The sequence below is a fragment of the Taudactylus pleione genome, unplaced genomic scaffold (genome assembly GCF_031769625.1).
Source record: "Taudactylus pleione unplaced genomic scaffold, aTauple2 ptg000051l, whole genome shotgun sequence".
NCBI lineage: Eukaryota > Metazoa > Chordata > Amphibia > Anura > Myobatrachidae > Taudactylus > Taudactylus pleione.
In genome coordinates, this window is record NW_028284453.1 from 5,533,605 (window position 1) to 5,555,857 (window position 22,253).

General features: G+C 47.1%; 1 protein-coding gene across 2 annotated transcripts in view; it reads right to left on the reverse strand.

The window, feature by feature from the left end:
* Nucleotides 1-22,253, reverse strand: part of RIC8A (RIC8 guanine nucleotide exchange factor A) — a 70,474-nt gene that overhangs the window by 37,580 nt on the left and 10,641 nt on the right. Inside the window, exons 2-3 of one of the 2 annotated variants that reach the window (XM_088462655.1) lie at nt 14,320-14,367; nt 3,011-3,028 (exon numbers count right to left, since the gene is read on the reverse strand). In XM_088462655.1, the coding sequence (XP_088318781.1) occupies nt 3,011-3,028; nt 14,320-14,367 (66 nt within the window). The remainder of the gene's footprint in view (nt 1-3,010; nt 3,029-14,319; nt 14,368-22,253) is intronic. The other variant, XM_088462654.1, reaches the window with a different exon arrangement.

Below are 22,253 nucleotides of genomic sequence, written 5' to 3' on the forward strand. Positions count from 1 at the left end.
ACGCCTGCATTCGCACGCGCACCCTCCCAGTCACCACCCCCAGACGGCACTTCCTGTCAATCACTGAGTAATGTGTCTTCGTACTGCCTGCGATCGCATTCCCGATCTCAACGCCTGCTTCACGCACGTGTACCGCGTCTTATACGCATGCGCCTTAGCACTTGCGATCAGGCCCTCAATCGGCAGAAACTTCGTGTGCGCCCTATTCACATCACTGTGCAAACAAGACGCATTTGAAGGGAAAAATTTGCAAGAAAAGACGCTGGGTGCTACAGAGTCGCGCGTTGCTCTCGCATTATGTGTAATGCGACTTGTAGCTCACGAAGGATTGGATAGATGTATGTGGACACATCTGTACTTTTCAGTCTCTGTAGACCCCAATACCAACTAAACATGCGCTAGAATTACAGGTAGGTGGAATGATCTGAAAAAAAAAAAAAATTCAATTGTCACACCAAGCCCAACCTACTACCGCCATAGGGCCACAACCTCCTACCGCCATAGGGCCGCAACCTCCTACCGGCATAGGGCCGCAACCTACTGCCGCCATACGGCCACAACCTACTGCCGCCATAGGGCCCCAACCTACTGCCGCCATAGGGCCGCAACCTACTGCCGCCATAGGGCCGCAACCTACTGCCGCCATAGGGCCGCAACCTACTGCCGCCATAGGGCCGCAACCTACTGCCGCCATAGGGCCGCAACCTACTGCCGCCATAGGGCCGCAACCTACTGCCGCCATAGGGCCGCAACCTACTGCCGCCATAGGGCCGCAACCTCCTACCGCCATAGGGCCACAACCTCCTACCGCCACGTCTCTCATTTAGGAAAACTTGTGATTTTCTCCTAAAAAAAAGCTATTTAGTTTAGTACAATTTATACCGTACCTTAAGCTAACCATGACAATGAGGGGGCATCAGGTCTGATCACATGAGGCACTTGTGTGTGTTTGAAGGTTTAATATTGTGCAAAGGGGACATACACCTGTGCTATCCTGCTGACAGAACTGTAGGTGACCAGCGCCCATACAGGGGATCCATGTGAAACTCTCAGCCATTCTGCACGTAGTAAAGGAGATCTACTTATTACAGGATAAAGGGCAGGGGCAGCAGGAACAGACATCAATAGCAAAGTAGTCACGTGATTCTATAAAAACGTTTGTGGTGCTTGTATGGAGTTCGCGAGCATCATTGTCTTTAGCCATCCTGACAAGTTTTTTATTTGCAACCAATCATAAACTCTGGATATAGTTTATTGCATGGCTTATAACACACTATACCTACAATTAAAACATAGCTGTGAATGTCAGGAGGGTAACGCTCTTCCTAGCCCTTTGCAACGTGGAAGGTTGATGGATAAACGCCTCCTTTCCTTAGGACTAGCAGTGAAGAAACAGAACTTCCTCAGACCCTTCCCTTTGGCCTATTTGAGGTATCAATCTGACTCGAGTGGCACAATCCCCTAGAGGTAACCATGTCCTCCACATTATTAGGCTATTACTAAACACAAGTCCCTTTCTTATGTGACATTCCAGATTAGGAGTAAATGTTTGAGCCAATGGTTATCTCACTTCACTGTCAATGTCTTGCTCAAGGCTGCAGCAGATACGAGTGGCCTAATTCCTGCAAGCAGGCTGGCCCCTTATGCAGTGCCCTAAGTTTAAATAGTGTCCCTTATGCAGTGTCCCCAGGCTGGCCCCTTATGCAGTGCCCCCAGGTTTAAATAGTGTCCCTTATGCAGTGCCCCCAGGCTTAAATAGTGCCCCTAGACTGGTCCTGGCCCCGGTCCCAGCCCAGAACTTACCTTTTCCCATTGCCTCGCGCTGACTGGATCTAACTAGATCCAGCAGGCGCGCGGGTAGGCTCCTCACGTCGCAGGTGATGTCATGACGTCACCCGCGCAGTGCATCACTGGGAACGCTTGCCTCTGAAGCGATCGGAGGCTTCTTTAGCGTCCGGTCACTTCAGAGGCCAGCGTTCCATAGCGGGGGTCAGCGGAGGTCAGGGGGGTGGCGGGGGAAAGTGCCGGGCGGTAGGCTGTTTCTGCCGGGTGATGCGCCCACAGAAAACAGCCTTGAGAGAACACGGATACTGTAGGTATATTCCAATGCCACAAGTGCCCATGATACGTGAAGGGAGAGGTGGATCCTATTGAATCCCTCTCGGGGACAACTCAGAGGCTTCTATTAGGTGGGACTAAGCTCTTTCCAGAGCTTGGTGCATTCGGGAAATGCAGCCAAACCTCAGAAAACAGCATTTTTGGAGGTCTGACCGCATTATTTTGCATAGTGCATCCCTCCCCATTTCACATGGCGCACAGTTACTGCATTCAGCCGATGGCACACAGTTAGTGCATTCAGCCTGTGGCGCTCTCAATGGCAGATCGCAGTCACAGCTTAGCTGTATCTGGATATACGGGTAGCCCCAATCAACAGCAGATCAATCCTGAACTGACATTTATAGGACTGTCAGGATATTTTGGACCCCAGACATCAATAGTGTGCAAATTACTCTATAACTCATATTGCTGCATGTGTGGGAATTCAAATAGACTTCGTCCTTAATCTTTACCGCAATAAGAACAGAAGTTATTTAAATTTCTGAAGCTTTTATACGTGTATTTGTGAATAATATTTATAGTTCTTTTATAGAAGGCAACTTGTATTTTAGGTTTAAATGCCATTTAAGCGAAAATAACACAATACTGCTGTGATTCAGATCAACCAACCAGATGTCTGCTTTCATTAATATTTACACTAAACAGATAGAAGCCAGTATCTCATTTGCAGCTTGTCCTGGGTTGTAGCGCGCTGTATTTCAAATAAGAGGAAAAAAAAACATACAAGATAGGGAGCACTCTGTTGAAATATAGAGCATATATCCTGTGTATCCGCTATGCCCAATATTCTAGATCCTTTATCAACATATTTACTACTGCATCCACACAAGGGCAGGCATAGCGCTAAGGGAGGGTGCGCTCTACACCTAGAGATACTATTGCTCTGTGTTACCTCTTCCAGCTCCTGGCGCTGCATTTCAGAAATAAGAAATAAAATATAGTAAAAAGGACAGTTTATGAAGAGGGGAGAGTGCAGTAGAGACAGATACAATAGCAGATAGTACAAACTATGTGGCACAATAATGCTGTAATCCATATCAACCTGACATTTTATTAGGTTTTCTTGCACTGGGATAATAAAATATTGATGACTATTGGTGCGCTAATTGCATTATATATATTAAATAGCATTTACACAGGCTAGCCAATTTCCAAGTTTTTCTTTAATCGGCCTTGATTGTACAATTGTACCAGTGTTATAATTTAGAATGAACACAAATATAGTTCAGCATAGCAAAATTTCCCGATCCAATATCCTCCCATTTTACTGAGCATCCTTCATTGCAGAGCTCTGACGTTTTCTGCAAACACCTGTGTTTGGCATAATACGAAAGTGCCTACAAGCAGGTTTGGTTGTAAGCTATAATTATTTTCTATGAAGCAGAGCTCTGGAAATGGTCACTAGAGATGACATTATACAGACATCTTGTGTCAGCAGGTGAGGGTGCCATTTTGTTGCGGATAGATCTAGCTGGTAAGTAAAGCTAGGGATTGAAGAAAATGGGAGCTAGGTGTTACCCCCTATTAGTTTTCAAAAGGGATATTATGTTGGATATCGATTGTGTGGTTGTGCCTCCACCCAAGCTATTTAAGGTTTGCCTGGGAAAACCTACTGACTAAGGCCCTCATTCAGAGGCGCTCGCAAGAAGCGAGCGCTTGTTCTGAATGTGGGAGGCCGCTTCAATTTTGGAGTGTGGCCTCCTGGTCGTTAGGTAAGCTGTGGGTTACCACCCACAGCTTAACAACTGACCAGGTTTATTGGTCGCGATGGTGTTCACCATCGCGACCATCGGGGCTTGCGATGAGACCCTAAGGTTGGGTCTCAGCAGCTGCAAGCCCCAGGGAGCTTCTTGCTCTGAAATAGCAGGAAACTCCCCACTGACATCACTGATGTTGTCAGTGCGGCCGCCCACAAAACGGTAGGCGTTCCTTAAGGAACGCCTCCATTTTGGAAACCACCCCCGGCCCGCCTACAAAACAGGGCGAGCTGTTGATCAACATCGACAGCCGCCCCTTTTGTAGAGAGCTCCGGAGCGAGAGAGCTTCTCTCTCGCTCCGGGGCTTGCGCACGCGCAGTGCAGCCGCTGCGCGTGTGCAGGGCTAACTATAGACCCGTTTGCAAGCACATCGGTGCTTGCGACCGGGTCTGAATGATACCCTAAGTGTTTAGTGTTCAGATGTTTTAATATACCACCTGGTTCTTTTTCTCCTTCCACAGGATGTTTTCGTACTGGAACTCCCACAAAATTCAGCTCCAGGTAAGTACAACACAAGAATAACTGTCAATTGTTCCTTTTATAAAATGAATAGGTAAATAACATGCAGGGCAATTACTTATACATTACATTACACACATTTGCGGAATACAATATTATACGTGGACTTTAAATATGTCTCCTGGTATCCTAACTTTACAAGTTTTTCCCTTTGAACACTACAAGCTCCGGAATAATGTATATAAATGGCTTTAGTTCATGAGTTGCAGAAAATGTCCCTGTTAGCAGTTCCATTGCCTATCCTTTTTGTATCCTGTGTCATGGAGCTTCTCCACCATAAATAAATATTAGTCACAGTTATGCTCAGATTTAATTTAAGTATATATTATGCTGCCTCCATGTCCAGTTCCTGTATTATACTTAGCAGAAACCTTGATGAATGATGACCATCACACTTCAATAGACAATCTCCTGTAGGATTAGGCTAAAGCCAGAGCATAAGGCTGTGTGCGGTTTAAAATATTAAATTCACATAATCGGCTAGGGAATAGGCTGTAGTATTGGATAATATTCCCCTCCTGAGTCTCTGCTATGCACAATGTGTCCCTATAATTTACTGCTGCTCTCATACTCTATACTTTGTTATGATGCAGCTTATTCCTGGTTTCCCTAGCTCTGTATAGTTCCCTTATCAGGTGCCTGTCTCTGGAAGCTCTCTGTAGACAAGCAGTTCCTCTAAAAGAAGTCTATTGTGCTTCTGCAATGCCCTAGTATGGGGTATTATATAATTATATATGCAATATCCCAAAACTGTAGATTTCTGTAATTGACTGTCCTGAGGATTCTTTTACTTAGGGAATACGTTTTTTGTGTCCTCATAAATTCCCTGTATCAGAACAGAAAGTGTCTATGTGGATTCATGTGCAACTTGCAGACTGTCATCTATGTTAATATCCCCTAAGCAGCAGATTACTGTATTAGCCTGTCCAGAAGATTCCTGTACATCCTGGAATATCATCCTTATATAATCCCCTGTTGTAGCAGTGAAACTTCTGTGTGGGTGCCAAGTATAGCTTACTCACAGTCCCCTCAGCGCTGCCGCTGTATTCTCCTTGACACCGCTGTACTTCAGCGCTGCTCCTCGTATAAACTCTGCAGCTTCTGCCTGTCAGTCACTGGGTCAACCCCGCCTCCCGAATCTCTATCTCCTGTAGGCAGCTGGCCGCTCCCCTAAGAGCAGCCGGAAGAGGATTGACTGTGACAACTTCTGCTGTCCTGATGTCGGAGGCGCCGCTCCATATTGCTGGGAACCACCCGGCTCTTGCACCTGCACCTCCGGAGCCCCACACTGGCACCACGATCGCAGACCTGAGCTCTGCGCCCCGCATAAGGTCAGTGCGATGTGGTCACTGGAGGGGGGGGAACTGCAGCCTGGACAACAGCGCTAGCGCAGCCCTTAAATACCCTAACTACCGGCGCGCGACCTACCCTCCTTCCCCGCTGACTGCACGAGCTCCCTCTTCACTGAAAGCTTGTGCTGCTTCTGGCACCTTCTAGTCCTCGAGCCCCCTGTCTTCTCACTAGTACAATGATCTGGCTTTGCCCCCCCACTCACAGTCTTTACATGAAAATACAATAACACCATAAATAAAGATTACTTAACCCTATACATCCCTATATACATATATCACATTTTCAACATTTATTTTATTAAAAATGTTTATTGGTAAACTGCACGATTGTACCATACTTACCTACCCTCCCAATTCGGCCGGGGGCCTCTCGAAAATCGGGAGCCGCTCCCGGCCCCCCGGAAAGGCAGGCAAGCCTCCCAGGCTCCAGCGAGCCGCCTGCTCCTCCTGCACTTTTCAGATGAAATCCCGGCAGCGGAGAGGCCGGTGACGCGATTCGAGCCGAAAATGGACCAAAACTGTTAAATGTTTGATCTAAACTATTTGTTCAAACAACAAACTTGTCTAACGACCATTTTCATCTGTTTTCTGGCATTTAGGAGAAAATTGCTGATAATCATTTATTCCCATACGTTACCAGGTTTTCATTCCAACCAATCAACAAGTTGGCTGGTTGGATGTAAGTTGATCTAGTGTGTGGCCAGCTTTAGGCCCTCATTCAGAGGCGCTCGCAAGAAGCGAGCGCTTGTTCTGAATGTGGGAGGCCGCTTCAATTTTGGAGTGTGGCCTCCTGGTCGTTAGGTAAGCTGTGGGTTACCACCCACAGCTTAACAACTGACCAGGTTGATGGTCGCGATGGTGTTCACCATCGTGACCATCGGGGCTTGCGATGAGACCCTAAGGTTGGGTCTCGGCAGCTGCAAGCCCCAGGGAGCTTCCTGCTCTGAAATAGCCCTGCCCTGCCACCTGCCTCGTGAAGAGGGGGCGGAGCCACAATGATGCATTTGTGATGTCACGCCCCATGCTCCACCCACAAATTCACATCATCTGGCCACGCCCCCTTTTTGCCACAGCCCGCCCCCCCCCGCCAAGAATGCCCGACAGCTCCCTCCCGGAAGGAGGGAGTGAAATGTCGGTAAGTATGATTTGTACATATAACATGGTACAATCATTTGTGTACAAAAATTTGTATCCATTACAATATTAATGTAATTTGTGTACAATGTATAATACAATAAATAATAACACATATGAAGTGAGAGAACTACGCGCTGCTCAGCTAAGCATCTGAGAACATAGGAGCATACATTCTAGAAAGGTGGACCTCCTCTGGAAATAACCTCTGTACCAGGATGTCCATATCACTGCACATCTAAGTTTGTCCCTAATATTAGAAGGTAGAGTATGAATATAGGGTAACCATATATCAAAGAATTTCTGAGCCCTCTTTTCTTTATTAATTGACATTTCTAGCCAATCCATATGAAATAAATATGAAATGCGTGACATAAGTAAAGGTAATGTTAAAGAGTCTGAGGATATCCATTGGGATAGAATGGTTTTCTTCCCAGCAGAAGCAATTTTAGCTATTAAAATACATTGTCCCAGCGGGGGTTTGGTTTGGTCAGAAGTTAGGTATATGGCCCACAGTGCCCTTTCAGAAGAAACAGTAATCGATATACCCAAAACATCTCTAATATATATGTGAATTATGGACCAAAACTTTCTAACCTCTGAACAGTTCCACATACAATGATAGAGGCCCGCTTCAGGTGCATGGCATTTAAAACAGTTAGAATCAGTGGAAACCCCCATCAAGAAACATAACTTAGATGTGTAATACGCACGATGTAAGAGTTTGTAGTGCATTTCTGTGTAGGAGGCAGAAACCAAGATCTTATTAAGGTGAGTAAAGGCAGTGAGAATGGTTTTAAGTGTAATGTTGGGAAAATCCTTTGTCCACTTAACAATCCCTGATTACACTTTTTCTAAATCTATAGAGCATTTGATATGTGATACAATAATGAAGAAGAACCGCCTCCCCTGGGGCAGAGGCGCAGCACACCATCCAGCACGTGTTTTATCGTTCTCTGTCAGTAGGCTAGCCACATAACTCCGAATTTGATAATATAGAAATAAGGGAATGGTTATCTGAGGAAATGTTTCCCTTAACCGTTCATAGGGAAGAATTTTGAGCGTTTGATCATTGAACACTTGATGTATCAAACTGGGACCTCTCAGACCTCAAGAACGTACTGAAGTTGTATGAAAAATAGAGAACCTTTGGGACCCTGTGTTGTGATATACTGGAAGAAAACGAGTGTTATGAGCCGATACACCCATTTTATATCTGGATAAACGCCAGACTGTGCATGTAGTAATTAATAATAGATTGTTAGCAGTTGAGGACGGGAAAGTTGTTGGTCTCATATGCAGGAGACTAGGGAGTGGAATGTCAGGACAAAAAACTTGTTCTAATTTAATATTGGCAAATCCATCCGAGCCCTGCAGCCAGTCAACTGCATAACGATAGTTTGCAGCTAAAACATAACTTTTAATACAAGGAAGATGAATACCCCCCAAAGCTGGGGACTGGCTAAGCTTAAATAAAGCTATTCTAGGCTTTTTATCCGCCCAGATGAATCTGCCAATGGCCTTAACTAATAATTTCAGATCTGAGGGCCTGATTCAGACCCGGTCGCAAGCGCTGTGCACTCGCAACTGGGTCGATAGTGGGCCAGTGTGCAAAAAGCGCTCGCTCCGGGACTCACTACAAAAGGGGCGGCTGTCGATGTTGATCGACAGCTCGACCCCTTTTGTAGGCGTGGCCGAGGAGTGGCTTCACAAATGGAAGCGTTCCCAAGCGAACGCCGGCCGTTTGTGGGCGGCCTCACTGACATCACTGGATCACTGGTGATGTCAGTGAGAGAGCTTCCGGCATTGACCATCACGATCATCATGGCCGCTCGCATAAGCTGTGGGTGGTAACCCACAGCTATGCGAGCGGCCAAGAGGCTGCAACTTAAAAACCAGGCGCCCGCCTGATTCAGAGCGAGCGCTCGCTTTTTGCGAGCGCCTCTGAATCAGGCCCAGTATTTTAATAATAAAGGTAACATTTGGATTGGGTATAGCAATCTAGGAAAATAAATCATTTTTATTAAATGACATCTTCCTATGTAAGACAATGGCAAGTGTCTCCAGGCTTGAAAGTCATTTATTATGCGAGAAATAGTATAAGCAAAATTAGCCGCATAAAGGTCTGAGGGATTAACTGGTATGTGCAATCCTAAATATGTCAGTGATACATCCGCCCATCTGAAAAAAAAATTGCATAAAACCCGGACCAAAATTTTGAAATTGTAGGACCCTTAGTAGAAGTGACCATGACACCCGGTCGAATGCTTTATCAGCATCACAACTAACCAGAAGATATTTACCTAGTGGAGTTTCTTGTGAATGGGTTATGGCTGCTATAACCCTAAGGATGTTATGTACCGACGACCGACCCTTCACAAAACCAGTCTGTGAAGTATGATGTAGTTTTGGGAGCAAACTCTAATCTTTGTGCCATGATAGAAGACCATTTCAAATCCTGATTTAATAGAAATATAGGGCGATAAGATTGTACCAATGTGGGGTCCTTACCTGATTTAGGTAACATTACTATACGAGCTTCATTAAAGGCAGGGGGAGTGGGGGGGGGGGCGGCTGTACACAAAAGAATAGCATTAAACAGGTTTATTAAGTGAGGGACCAGGGACGAGGACAATAATTTATAATATTCTGCGCTGAGCCAATCTGGGCCCGGGGTTTTGCCAGTAGCAGAGTGTCCAATGGCAGCTAGGATTTCTTGCTCAGAAATCGATTCTATTAATAAATCTCGTCTGTCAATATTGGAGAACCAGCTGATCTGAGAAAATCTATACCCAAGGTCGGGTTATCTGGTGGGAAAGTATATAGGTTTGTAATGTATTCCAAAAAAGAGGTTGCTACTGTATATCAGGGGTAGAGGTTAAGACATGAGTATCTGAGATAATTTTTAGAATATTGACCGTAGGACGTTGATTCCTGATAACATTAGCTAATAGTTTCCCTGCTTTGTTACCCCATCTGAAGTAGCTGTGTTTTTTATAATCTAAAGAACATTGGGCCTTTTCTGTGCAAAGAGTGTCATATAAGTTCTTGCTATTAATGTAAATCTGGCGGGTTTCTGGGGTAACAATCCTCAATAAGTCCGTGTAAGATTTAGAGAGTACTAGACTAAGATCTTGAAAAATGTTCAAAAGTTTCTTGCGGTTCCCAGCTCCGTATGCTATGATGTGACCCCGTAATACTGGTTTTGATGCCGCCCAGAATAAATTAATATCTGTTGTGTGCTGAGAGTTATCCTAAACATAGTTTTGAAACTGTTGTTCCAAATATAGGGGGTCATTCAGACCTGCTCGCGAGCGCAGGACACTCGCAAGCGGGTCGATGTCCTCCCACTGCGCATGCGCACGACGGGGGGAGCTCCGTCGTGCGCATGAGCGAGACCCGGCGAGCGACGGGCTCTCCATCGCTCCGGGTCTCGCACCAAAGGGGGCGTGCTGTCGATGTTGATTGACAGCATGCCCCCTTTGGTGGGCGTGCCTGCCAGACGGAGGCTGGCATCACTAGTGATGTCAGTGGGAGTGATTTTGGCTCTGATAGAGCCAAAATCACTCCAGGGCTCTCGGCAGGGAGACCCTACCGCAGGGTCTCCGTCGCAAGCCCGATGGTCGCGATGGTCAAGACCATCGCGACCATCATCATGGACGCTCGCATATGCTGTGGGTGGTCACCCACAGCTATGCGAGCGGCCAGGAGGCCGCTCCATTTTCATGGAGGAGGGCACTGATTCAGAGCGAGCGCTCTGGTCAGAGCGTTCGGCTCTGAATCAGGCCCATAGTTTGAAATCAGGGCAATCATATAAATAGGAGGGGAATCTCCAATTAAAGGAGGTAGGTTTTGGAGTGGAGAGGGATAAGGAGAACCAAGTTGGGGCATGATCAGAAATGGCGATGTTTTCCACCTTAGATTTATATGCGCCAGAAAGGAGGTTTGTGGGGAGAAGCCAATAATCAATCCTGAAGGATGTGTGATGTGGATATGAATAAAACGTATAATCTCGTTCTACAGGATGTTGATACCTCCAAGGATCAGAGAGTTGAAGGGAGGATATAAGAAGATTAAGAGCTGACTGTGTGCTACCCCGCCCCCCATCACCTGACCTATCCAACAGTGTATTAAGAGTAGCATTGAAGTCTCCCCCTAAAATAAGAGTCCCTTCAACCCATTCTTGTAAACGGACATATAAATTAGTAAAGAAAACATTATTTGGACCTGTTGATGCATATACAGTAGCGATAGTATATAATGACCCTTCTAATTGGATTTTAACAAATTATAAACTACCTTCGGGATCACACAATTTGTCAATTATGGTGTAACTCAAAGACTTTCTAAGAAGTAGACCTACCCCCCTTCTTTTGGTTGTGAACGAAGCTGCAATATACTCATTCAGCCAAGGGCTGCCAAGCGTATTTGGGGTCTCCCTTTCTCCAGTGTGGTTCTTGCAGTACAGCCACGTCTGGTTTAAGCCTCTGTACATGTTGTAAAACTTTCCGCCGTTTAAGCGGTGTATTTAGCCCCTCTACGTTTTATACGCTCCTTATAGTTAACAGATGCAGAAGACCTATCTGGGTTGTTAGCCAATACCCTTTCTTCCGAAGATGCCTAATTGCTGCCTGACACACAGAGTAGCACCCCCTATCCCAGCGAGTAGGGGCACCACAACTCATACATGCCTACCCTCCCCGTTTTCGCGGGAGGCTCATGATTTTTCGGGTAACCCCCCACACCCCCGGAAGGGTAGGCATTTCTCCCGCATTCTGCCCACTTCCTAGTGAAGTGGGCAGAATGAGAAGAATACCCGCTGTGATCGCGGGTCTCCGTGAAGGGGGCGGGGCTTAAGATGTGATTATGCATGAATCACAGCATTTGGCCCCGCCCCCTATGTAAATTTTACCCAATCGCAGCAGTTTTGCCGCGAGGGGGTGGGGCTTAATGACGCGATTCGTTAGGCTCCCCCTGCTGCTTCTCTTACCCGGGCTTCTCCCGGGAAGAGATTATAAAAGGTAGGCAACTATGCCACAACTAACACAAACGCGCAGACTCTCAAATAGGGATCCTAGTGGTGTGAAGAGAGATTAGAGGGTAGCTGGTGTTTATGTAGCTGCAACAGGGTGTGGCTGGTCATTGGCAACTTCATAACATACAGATGTATCCTTATTCACCTAGTGTCTTTGCGTTATATATGGCACAAGAGGCTTGGTGCCACGAAACGAATAGCCAGTTTTTTTATTTTTGCAGTATTTTTTGCATCGTAGCCGCATACCCACAGACTTGTAATGTACTGGAGACTTAGGATTTGTACTCTTCTCACAATCATTGCAGTGTAAATTCGGACGATGTTGCATGGCGGGGGATGCAAGTCGCGTATCCATCATATTGGCTGTAGTCCATTTTTCAAAGATTAAAGTTTTTGTCGCACTGCTATAGTGCACAATTCCAATACTGGTGTATAAGTGTATATGGGCACACTACAGAAATGCAAAAGAGGCATAAACTCAGAAAAAAATACTGGGTGATAAGACGCATGGCGCAGCTTAGTCACACTTTTCATGGAGCGCCAAAGGGGGCTATTTGGTGCTATATAAGGATAGGTTAGTGAGTACATTGTTATATTGGCCATTGATAAGATGGTGCTAGGAAGTGAATGCCCATAAATGTTTAATTTGGATAAGTTTAGAAGTTTGGAGGGGTTAAATGTAATAGCCTTATTTTTAATTTAGTATATATGAATGGTTTGCATGAATTATGTGTTCTTAAAGATTCATTTTCATCTTTATACATTATTTGTTAATTAAGAATATATAAAATAATATAATAATATCAATATTCCTTATTCAGATGACATTAGTCAAATTGGTCTAAAAGCCTGATTCAAACTTGTACCCAAGCCCGATGGTGGGGTGTCTGCAAATGCTCAGGACCCGTTCTGCGCATGTGTGGAACAGGTCCCATCGTCAGACGCAGCCTGATTGATAGACTACGGCCTTTTGGGGGCGGGGAGTGGACGGCGCTGTGCAATGTTCCCGAAAACGTTAGTGTTCCGGCCCAGTTTTCTGGGGTGCCAAGGATAATGTGATTTACAGGCCTCAGCAGCACAGATTAGGCGGGCAATCTGAGTAGTCTCACTCAGATGGCGGATGCTGCAAACATTGCGACCGACCAATATAGCACAATGTCGCAGATATTTTAACGTCTTTCTGGCATGCCACATCCATTTTAGCTGTCAGTCTCATAATACAGTAAGCCGCCACTGCCCAATATACAGTATGCCGCCACTGCCCAGTATGCCATGCAGTGTTAGTATACAGTATACCCCAGTGTCAGTATACCACACAGCGTCATTATACAGTATACCCCATTGTCAGTATACCACGCAGTGTCATTATACAGTATGCCCCAGTGTCAGTATACCATGCAGTGTCATTATACAGTATGCCCCAGTGTCAATATACCGTGCAGTGTCATTATACAGTATGCCCCAGTGTTAGTATGCCATGCCGTGTCAGTATACAGTATGCAGCACAGTGTCAGTATGCCATGCAGTGCCAGTATACAGTATGCCCTACAGTGCAGGTATACAATGCAGTGTCAGGAAACGCCACTGAATGCCTCACTGTGCCAGTATACAGTAAGCAGCACAGTATCAGTATAAAGAATGCCCCACAGTGCCAGTATATAGTATGCAGCACAGTATCAGTATACAGAATGCCTCACAGTGCCAGTATACCATGTAGTGTCAGGGAGCCCCCTGAATGCCTCACATGCCAGTATACAACACAGTGTCAGTATGCCATGCAGTGCCAGTATACAGTATGTCCTACAATGCCAGTATGCCATGCAGTGTCAGAAAGCGCCACACTGCCAGTATATTGTATGTCCTGCAGTGCCAGCATGTGCCAATTACAAATACAATTTATGACAGAACTTAAGCTGTCCACACACAACAACATCAAACTGTGATACAACCCTATTTAATATAATACAATTATTTCTGCAGATATGGAACATGAATGAAAGAAACCAATGTCATATAACTGAAGAGAGCCTTCAGGAATGTGATAATCCAGGATTGACCGCATAAACCTACATTACTTCAAAACTATTTGATTGTTGTGCCTCTTACTTCTACACACGTTCAAGAACTCAGGCTTCCGAGTTTACCAAGTGATTTTACAGAAATCTAAACATGTAGCAAGAAATTCCCATTCTAAGAACAGCCCATCCTTTCCTGCTCAGCACCACGGGGGAGCACACGGAACCTTCTGTTCTGCTGGAAGCTATTATACAGTTACTCAGGTAACGAGCCACCTGCTCTGCAGATCCATGAAACAGGGACTAAAATAAAAGCAGTTACATAAAAGGCATCATAGAACATAAGACACAGTGAGAAATAGCTCAACCCCAGCACAGACTGTCCTCACCTTCCGCTGTTCTCTCTGCTCCGTATTGAAGAAGAAACACTGGGAATTCTGTAAGAGAAGATACAGCAGTGTTATAGCCGGAAGATTGCTATATTGAAGATACATGGCTTAAGTGATTAAGGAATACACTGCTATGATGCCTCACTAAACGCATCCTTATACAGATGTGTCCTCATATACCAGGGGTCTTCAACCTTGGCCCTCCAGCTGCTGTGGAACTACACATCCCAGCATGCACTGCCACCTTTTTGATATAACAGCATGCTAAAACTATGGCAGTGCATACAGGGATGTGAAGTTCCACAGCAGCTGGAGGGCCAAGGTTGAAGACCCATCAAACACCTTGCCTCAATTCGGGGCACGAGACGCCTGGCACCAGTGAACTGTGTAGTGTAGCCTCTTTTTTGGACCAAAAATGCATTTTAGTCGCAATCGGATGCAACAAACGGCTTCACTAGACTGCACTGATTCATTTCATATGCGACACTTGTATATCTGTGTGAGTAGGAGTCTGTATACGAAGCACAATGGAACGTGGCGTGGTAAAAACCCGTGGCAATTGCATCGTAACACTTCGTATACTGATTCAGACTCAGTGGCACACCGATATACAAGTGTTGCATATGAAATGAATCAGTGCAGTCTCATGAAGAGGTTCTGTCGCATTGCATGCGATTAAGACGCGTTTTTGGGTGGAAAAGACGCTTTGTCGAGTCGCACGGGACCCGTCGTGCCAAGAAGGGCTGCTTGGCGTAACTGTAGGAATACTGTACGAGGACACCCCCATATTAGAATGTATGCTCTTTGCATCAAGATCTTTATCCAAAACATCCCAAAATTGGCTTGATCTGTATCTGAGAACAACCCCAGCTATTTAGCCAACCCTAGAGGAGGTGCCCCAGAGGATGCCCAATATTCCAGGTCATGCAGTGCCAGCTAGGAGAGTTATGTGCAGTCAATGCTGGGAGTGAAAACGGGGAGAAAGTTTTAAACATTTACTAGGTAGCTATAAACTTTCTATCGTCAGATGATAGATGCGACTCATAAACTTTAACTAAACAAAATAAAAACACGAGACCAAGTTATGGCGTTTAAAAATAATTGGTCAGCTTTATTTTTGTTACAATGGTAGGTATGGTGGCAGAAGAAAGAACGGTAAACAAGCAGCATCCACTTGTCTTAGGCCAAAAGGATATCACAACTTGTGAGGGCCAACTATCCCAGACAAGGGTAAGTGTGAACTTAATTTAACTTGCAAGGGCCAACTATCCCTTTCAAAGCAAGTGATGCGGCCTCCGACACCCATGCCAATGCACCATTCATCCTGCTCGGTCGAGAGATGACGCTGACCCCAATAGGGTGAAATCAGCCTAACCAGTGCATTAAAGGGGTGCGCACCGCTCATCCTGCTGCAAGATGGACGCTTCAATATTGCCAGTCTTTGCCGCCACAGCGGTTCTCAGTAAAGAACCAGCCCGCAACCATACTAACTAAACCTCCTAAGACCGAAAATATGCCTTCCAGAAACAAAAATTACCCTACTCAGTAAGATGAACCTGATCCCTACGAAAAAAATTGGCATCCTGGATCCCAATTAAAAGGATGATGCGCCACCAGCCCCCTCCAGCACATGCCTGTCCACCCATTTGCTCACTTTCCTCCTGGACATGTCCAAAGCCACACTACTATAACAATAGCGCCAGGACAACCTGGCGATGATAGAGACCACACTACCACGCAGTTAGGCCATAGCCGCACAATCTCCCTCAAGTCGCAAACTATCGCATGGCGCATCTCTAAAGAAGTTTGCTGACCCAAATAATTGCCCCGAGATGGATAATTAACACTAAGGGGGGTTCGAACTCAGCCGCTGACCTGTGTAAGCTGCGCAGCAAAGCTTCCCACAACATACCCCTTTGTCCCAACCACCTAACACAACGCAGGAACACAGAGGCATCCGTTGCGAAGCGCGACTGCCCTCCCCAAAAAATAAAAAAGAGTGGCCAATACACCAAATGGGACTAGAATCCTGGAAACCTGCAAATATACAGAAATAATAATAGGTGAGTATATATGCAACATGTCCAATCATAAAGGAGGATGGGAGGAAGACTTGACCCGAGGTAAAAACCTACAAAAAACCTGCTGGATATTTTCTTTGTAAACATTTTCCTTTCATGTGTTTCTTTTATTTTATTTATTCATTTATTTAAATTTTTTTTAAGGTGGACAAGGGTTGAACTAGCCGCCCAGGGAACTGATCAGAAAGGACGCGTGTAGGCTGCGTCACCTCCATCCACACCTCAACATCCTTACAACCTAGGTCCATGACCATGACACGCTCCTGTTTACGACAAAACTCCTCATCGTACAGATGCCACGCTGTACCCCGTGGCGACTTGAATAGGCTGTGTATCAGGTGCAAATATCGAATCACATTAAGGTACTCGGACGGCCTCGTTTTAAGGTAGCAAGCCGAAAACACAAAACCCCGATATCCAATTAGTGTAGGACTTATACGCCTCCAGCCCAATAGCTCCTTTAGCCTTTGCAGCCGCAAAAGCTTTTTTCGCCGTAGCTGTAAGGGTGAACATGTCCACGTAGCACCCTTTTGTGATTCGCTGCTTAACTCTGGTACGCATACCTCGAGTGACTGCCGTATTAGCGCAGTGTACCACATCATCAGGACCTGCTCCTCGATCTACACTGGTACTACTGCCGGAGGACCGTTCACTAAAATACCTTTGACGACGTGAGCGACGTCTACGAGACTTCTGGGCCCGTTTACGTCTAGCCCTACGCGAACTATCACTCGAAGAGGAGGAGGAAATGGAACTAGACCCGCAGTCATATGAACGGACAGACTCACCGGAAGGACCGACAATGGCATTGGTGACTGTGCTGGCTGCGATGTCAGCTGCTCAGCCTCTGGTCGGGGCCCCGACCACTGGTACCTCCTCCAAACCGTCGTCTGTAAAAGAAGAGCCTGAGGCAGCATCGTGTGCACTGACCATGTCCGCAGCCTGATAGGGCTGAGGAAGGGGAACAGGAGAGTGAGCGATAGAGACTGAGGGAGCTGCGGGCATAGGAGAGAGGGCGAGGTCACAAATCCTGCCTAACTGCTGCACCAGAGGGCCAAGATGCATTTGTACGGCGGACTCCGCCGACGCAGAAGGAACTCCAGTGATAACGCTTTTGACGCAGCAGCCCGGAAACGCTGCTATCAGTGCACCTACCACAGACACCAGCAGTCGGGCAATGGCCCCAGCGTCCAGCAAGGTAGCACTCCCAGGTACCACAGACCCTGTAGGGCGCAGTTGCCACCCCCCCAGGCCTGGAGGAGCTGACAGCCACAGATATGGGGGACTCAATGTCTGAATCACTGCTATCATTATCAACAGAGGGCAGCACGAGAGGGGGAGGATTAACCTGCCTGTCATGAGCAGGCGTTGGCTTCGCCCCGGTCGTCTCCGCCCCCCATCTTCCCCCTGCTGAGACACAATGGCCTGCATGCAAGCCGGCGCCATGACAGGCGTCCAGCCCGCTGGAAAGACAGGCTCAGCTGTGAAAGGGGACCTACATATAGTGCACCGGACCCGGCACTGTCGGAGAGACGGGTCCCGAGCATGCACGTTGGTGGTGCTGCATATTAGATCAGAGTAAGGAAAGAGATAGAGTAGGGAAAGAAGGATACAATAAAGAAAGAGTGAAGACAGGAGAGAATAAGAAAAGATGATAAAGAAAGTGTCAGAATACAATCAAAGAACAGATCTGCCAAGAAACTGCACTTCCCTTGTCGCAGATAAAATTGAGAGAGGCAGAGCTGAAACCACACCCTCTCACATAACACGCCCCCTAACCTCTCAACCTATCACTGCTGCCGACCCATTGTCAAACACAAACACCCTTAACTTTATTAACCCCTCTATCCCTGACTAGAAGTTTATGTGCCCTTGGTTCTAGCCCAAACCTCCGTTATATATTGCTAAGTTTCTAATATGACAGAAGCCAGGGTCAATTCAGGCTCTACGTTTACGCCAAATCCTAACCCTTTGTACAGCTAGGAGAGCTTGAGTTTAAGTCCGTCGCCACCAGGGGCTGGCTGGCAACTTTTAGCCTGGTGGGCAAATGCATGCAGGCGGCCCTGGCAGAGGAGTAGCGTGTAGCCAGGGTGCCTGAAGAACGTGCGTGCTACGGCGCCCCCCCCCTCAAGTGTTCCAGGGAGGAGGCGGGTCCATGTGGAATTAATGTAAAGTAAAAATAAAAATTAGGGACAGCCCTGTCGTGGTGCCCATATGCAGTGCCCCCTGTGCCCCAGGAGAGGACCCCCTTATGCAGGCCTCCAGTAGTGCCCCCAGTAGTGGTCCCCCCTGTGCAGTGCCCCTTGTGCCCCCAGTAGTAAGCCCCTTATATAGTGCCCCCAGAAGTGGTACCCCCTATGCAGTGCTCCATATATAGTGCCCCCAGTAGCAGTCCACACTCCATGCAGTGCCCCCAATAGTGGTAACCCTTATGCAGTGCCCCTTAAATAGTGGCCCCAGTTGTAGTCTCCCCCCTATGCAGTACCCCCAGTATTGCCCTTTTTATAGAGCCCCCAGCAGTGGTCCCTCGATGCAGTGCCCCCAGTGGTAGTCCCCTCCCCCCTATGTAGTGCCCCTAGTAGTAGTCCCCTCCCCCTATGCAGTGCCCCTAGTAGTTGTCCCCTCCCCTTGTAGTGCCCATAGTAGTAGTAGTCCCCTCTCCTTGTAGTGCCCCAGTAGTAGTCCCCCCCTTGTAGTCCCCCCCTTGAAGTGCCCCCAGTTATAATCCCCAGTAGTGGTCCCCCCTTGTAGTACCCCCAGTAGTGGTTCCCCCCTTGTAGTGCCCCCAGTAGTGGTTCCCCCCTTGTAGTGCCCCCAGTAGTGATCTCCCCCTTGTAGTACCCCCAGTAGTGGTTCCCCCCTTGTAGTGCCCCCAGTAGTGGTTCCCCCTTTGTAGCGCCCCCAGTAGTCCCCCCCCTTGTAGTGCCCCCAGTAGTCCCCCCCCTTGTAGTGCCCCCAGTAGTGGTTCCCCCTTTGTAGCGCCCCCAGTAGTCCCCCCCCTTGTAGTGCCCCCAGTAGTAGTAGTCCCCCCTTGTATTGCCCCCATTAGTAGTACTCCCCCCCTTGCAGTGCCTCCAGTAGTGGTTGCCCCCTTGTGGTGCCCCCAGTAGTGGTCTCCCCCTTGTAGTGCCAGCCCCCCCCCCCCAGTAGACACACGTAGTAAAAAAAAAAACACTTACCTGAATCCCCGCTCCCGCCGTCGCCATCCGCTCCTCCGTCTGTCCTTCCCGGGCCGGGCCGCTCTGCATTCTGGGAGAGACGTCATATGACGTTATGACGCCTCTCCCATTGCCCACTGCGGGAGCCGGAAGATGGAGCAGCTACCGCAGTGGGCGCAGCATCAGCTAATGAGAGTCTAACAGACTCTCATTGGCTGCTGCTTACAACAAACACACAGCTGCCGGAGCCGGCGGCTGTGTGTTTGTCACTTGTGTAGCACTCACTGAACTCCGTCCGGTCAGCGCTACACACGCGGTGCAGTCTGTGTCACAGTGACACAGACTGCCCACTGCCCGCGGCCCGCATGACACTGCGGCCCGGGGGGCACATGGCACCCTGCCCCCACGGCCCAGCCCGCCACTGGTCGCCACCAACAACTCTCTTCTTTCCCAGGAGTTGAACACCACCGGTGCACAGCTGGCCGCATAGACACTCATTTCAGCCTTATCTTTACATTCCATGGTCTTCCACAAACGCTGATATCAAATAAATACCTCTTCCATTTGTACTGTGCAGCTCCGGAATGAAATTATCCAAAAATTATACTTAGATTTAGTTCTCTCTGATCCAAGGTACCCGAATGAGCCCAACATTAACCAGATAATGTCGATACTATCCATCTTTTTTTAATATTCAGCATAACATATTCCTCTGCAGTGTCTAAAGATTACAGTTAGACTGGTACCTGTGCTTTTTTTCAAGCTTTATCAAGCAAACAACATTTTTAAATGTTGCCTTGAGCAATAGCGCAGATAACTGCAGCGATACCTCTTACACCAGGGGTCAGGGAACTTTTTTACCTTTTACCCCAAAATATATTTAGATACGCCGATGTTACCCCCTTGATTTGAAAGGAAGGAAATCCTATAGTAATGCCCCCATATAATGCCCCTGTAGCAGTGCCCCCATAGTTATGCCCCTGTAGCAGTGCTCCCATAGTTATACCCCTGTAGTAGTGCCCTCATAATTATGCCGCTGTAGCATTGCCCCCATAGTTATGCCCCTGTAGTAGTGCCCTCATAATTATGCCTCTGTAGTAGTGCCCTCAGTTATGCCCCTGTAGCAGTGCCCCCATAGTTATGCCCCTGTAGTGCCCTCATAGTTATGCCCCTGTAGCAGTGCCCCCATAGTTCTGCCCCTGTAGCAGTGCCCCAGTAGCGCCGCTTGTACAAAAATAACATCTCAGCGGGCGCCCGGCTGAGAGCCTCCCTACGGCGCCGTGCTGGAGGTCACTGACGCCGGGTGCAGCAGGTGCGCCGCTGCACCCGGCGGCAGTGACCTCCATTCCTGGGGGTAATGGACGGACAGCCCGGGAATGCAATGATTCATATGCAGGCCCGGCTGTACGTGCATTACCCCCAGGAATTTCAGTTTTACCCCAAATCGGGTAATTTACCCCTGTTCCCCGACCACTGTCTTACACTGACCGCATGAATGTTATTTATTTTATTGCAAACGAACAACTGCTTTTCTGTAAACACCAATGTACTACGGATGGATCTTTCTTTAAATTATATCCGTTTTAATCAGATCAAGATGATCGCCACAGAAAGGGGAAGGCTGGCACAGAAGTTTCACATTGAGATGGTATTCGTACCAACCTTCATATAACAGAGGGATAGCTGGGATAGGCACACAGTGATGAGACGATAATCACCATTATTACATATTCTCCATACAGAACTGCGTAATATGAAGGCACTGTGTACATAATACCATAATAAATAATTTGGTAGCAACAATGATGGAAGACTTTGCAGTAAGCACAAAAGCTGGTTTGGGGTTACTCTGAAGGCAGAAGACACAGCACACAGAAGGTAAACACTTACATAATCACAGGGTATCACATTACCAGGAGCACACCTTGGGGAACATTTAAAACTTGCGTATGACAAACCAGATGTATCTATTCACAGCAGGAAAAAAATACCAGCATACTGGCCGTGCACACTGCGATATAATACAGGGAGCTACAGCAAGACAACCTGCTTCAGTCTACAGGGTTTCCCAAGCTCGGTCCTCAAGGCATCCTAACAGCTCAGGATTTACGGATATCCATGCATGTGAGCAGGTGGTATAATCAAACTGACTGAGGTACTAAGTAAGTCACCTGTGCTTAAGCATGGATGTCCTTGTAACCTGGACTGTTAGGGTGTCTTGAGGACCGAGTTTGGGAACCACTGTGCTAAAAAAGCTAACCTTGGAACAGGGGCGGATTTAGGAGTCAGGGCACGGCTAGGCACAACAGTAATGGCCTCCCCCCTCTGCCTAATTTTATTATTTTAATTGTTTGGTTATAAGCACTCATTTGATGATTGGCAATGTAATATTATTATCATCATCATCATCATAATAATAATAAAAAAAAGCCACAAACTATGACATTTCATTTTATTTTTAATAATGTATTCATATTTACTAAGAAGGGCAGTTTACAGGGGCAGTATGTGCATGTCCTACACTCCACTCATGATGGCGGTATGGTAGAGTGGAAATATTTTGCACAGTTAAGGGGCGTATCCACTAATAGACATAAAAAAAGCGCACGATTCCGACACTGTAATCGTGCAGTCGTTTCACAGTCTGTGATGTGCATACACTGAATGTTCAGTCGTTCAGTGTAGGCTCATCAAT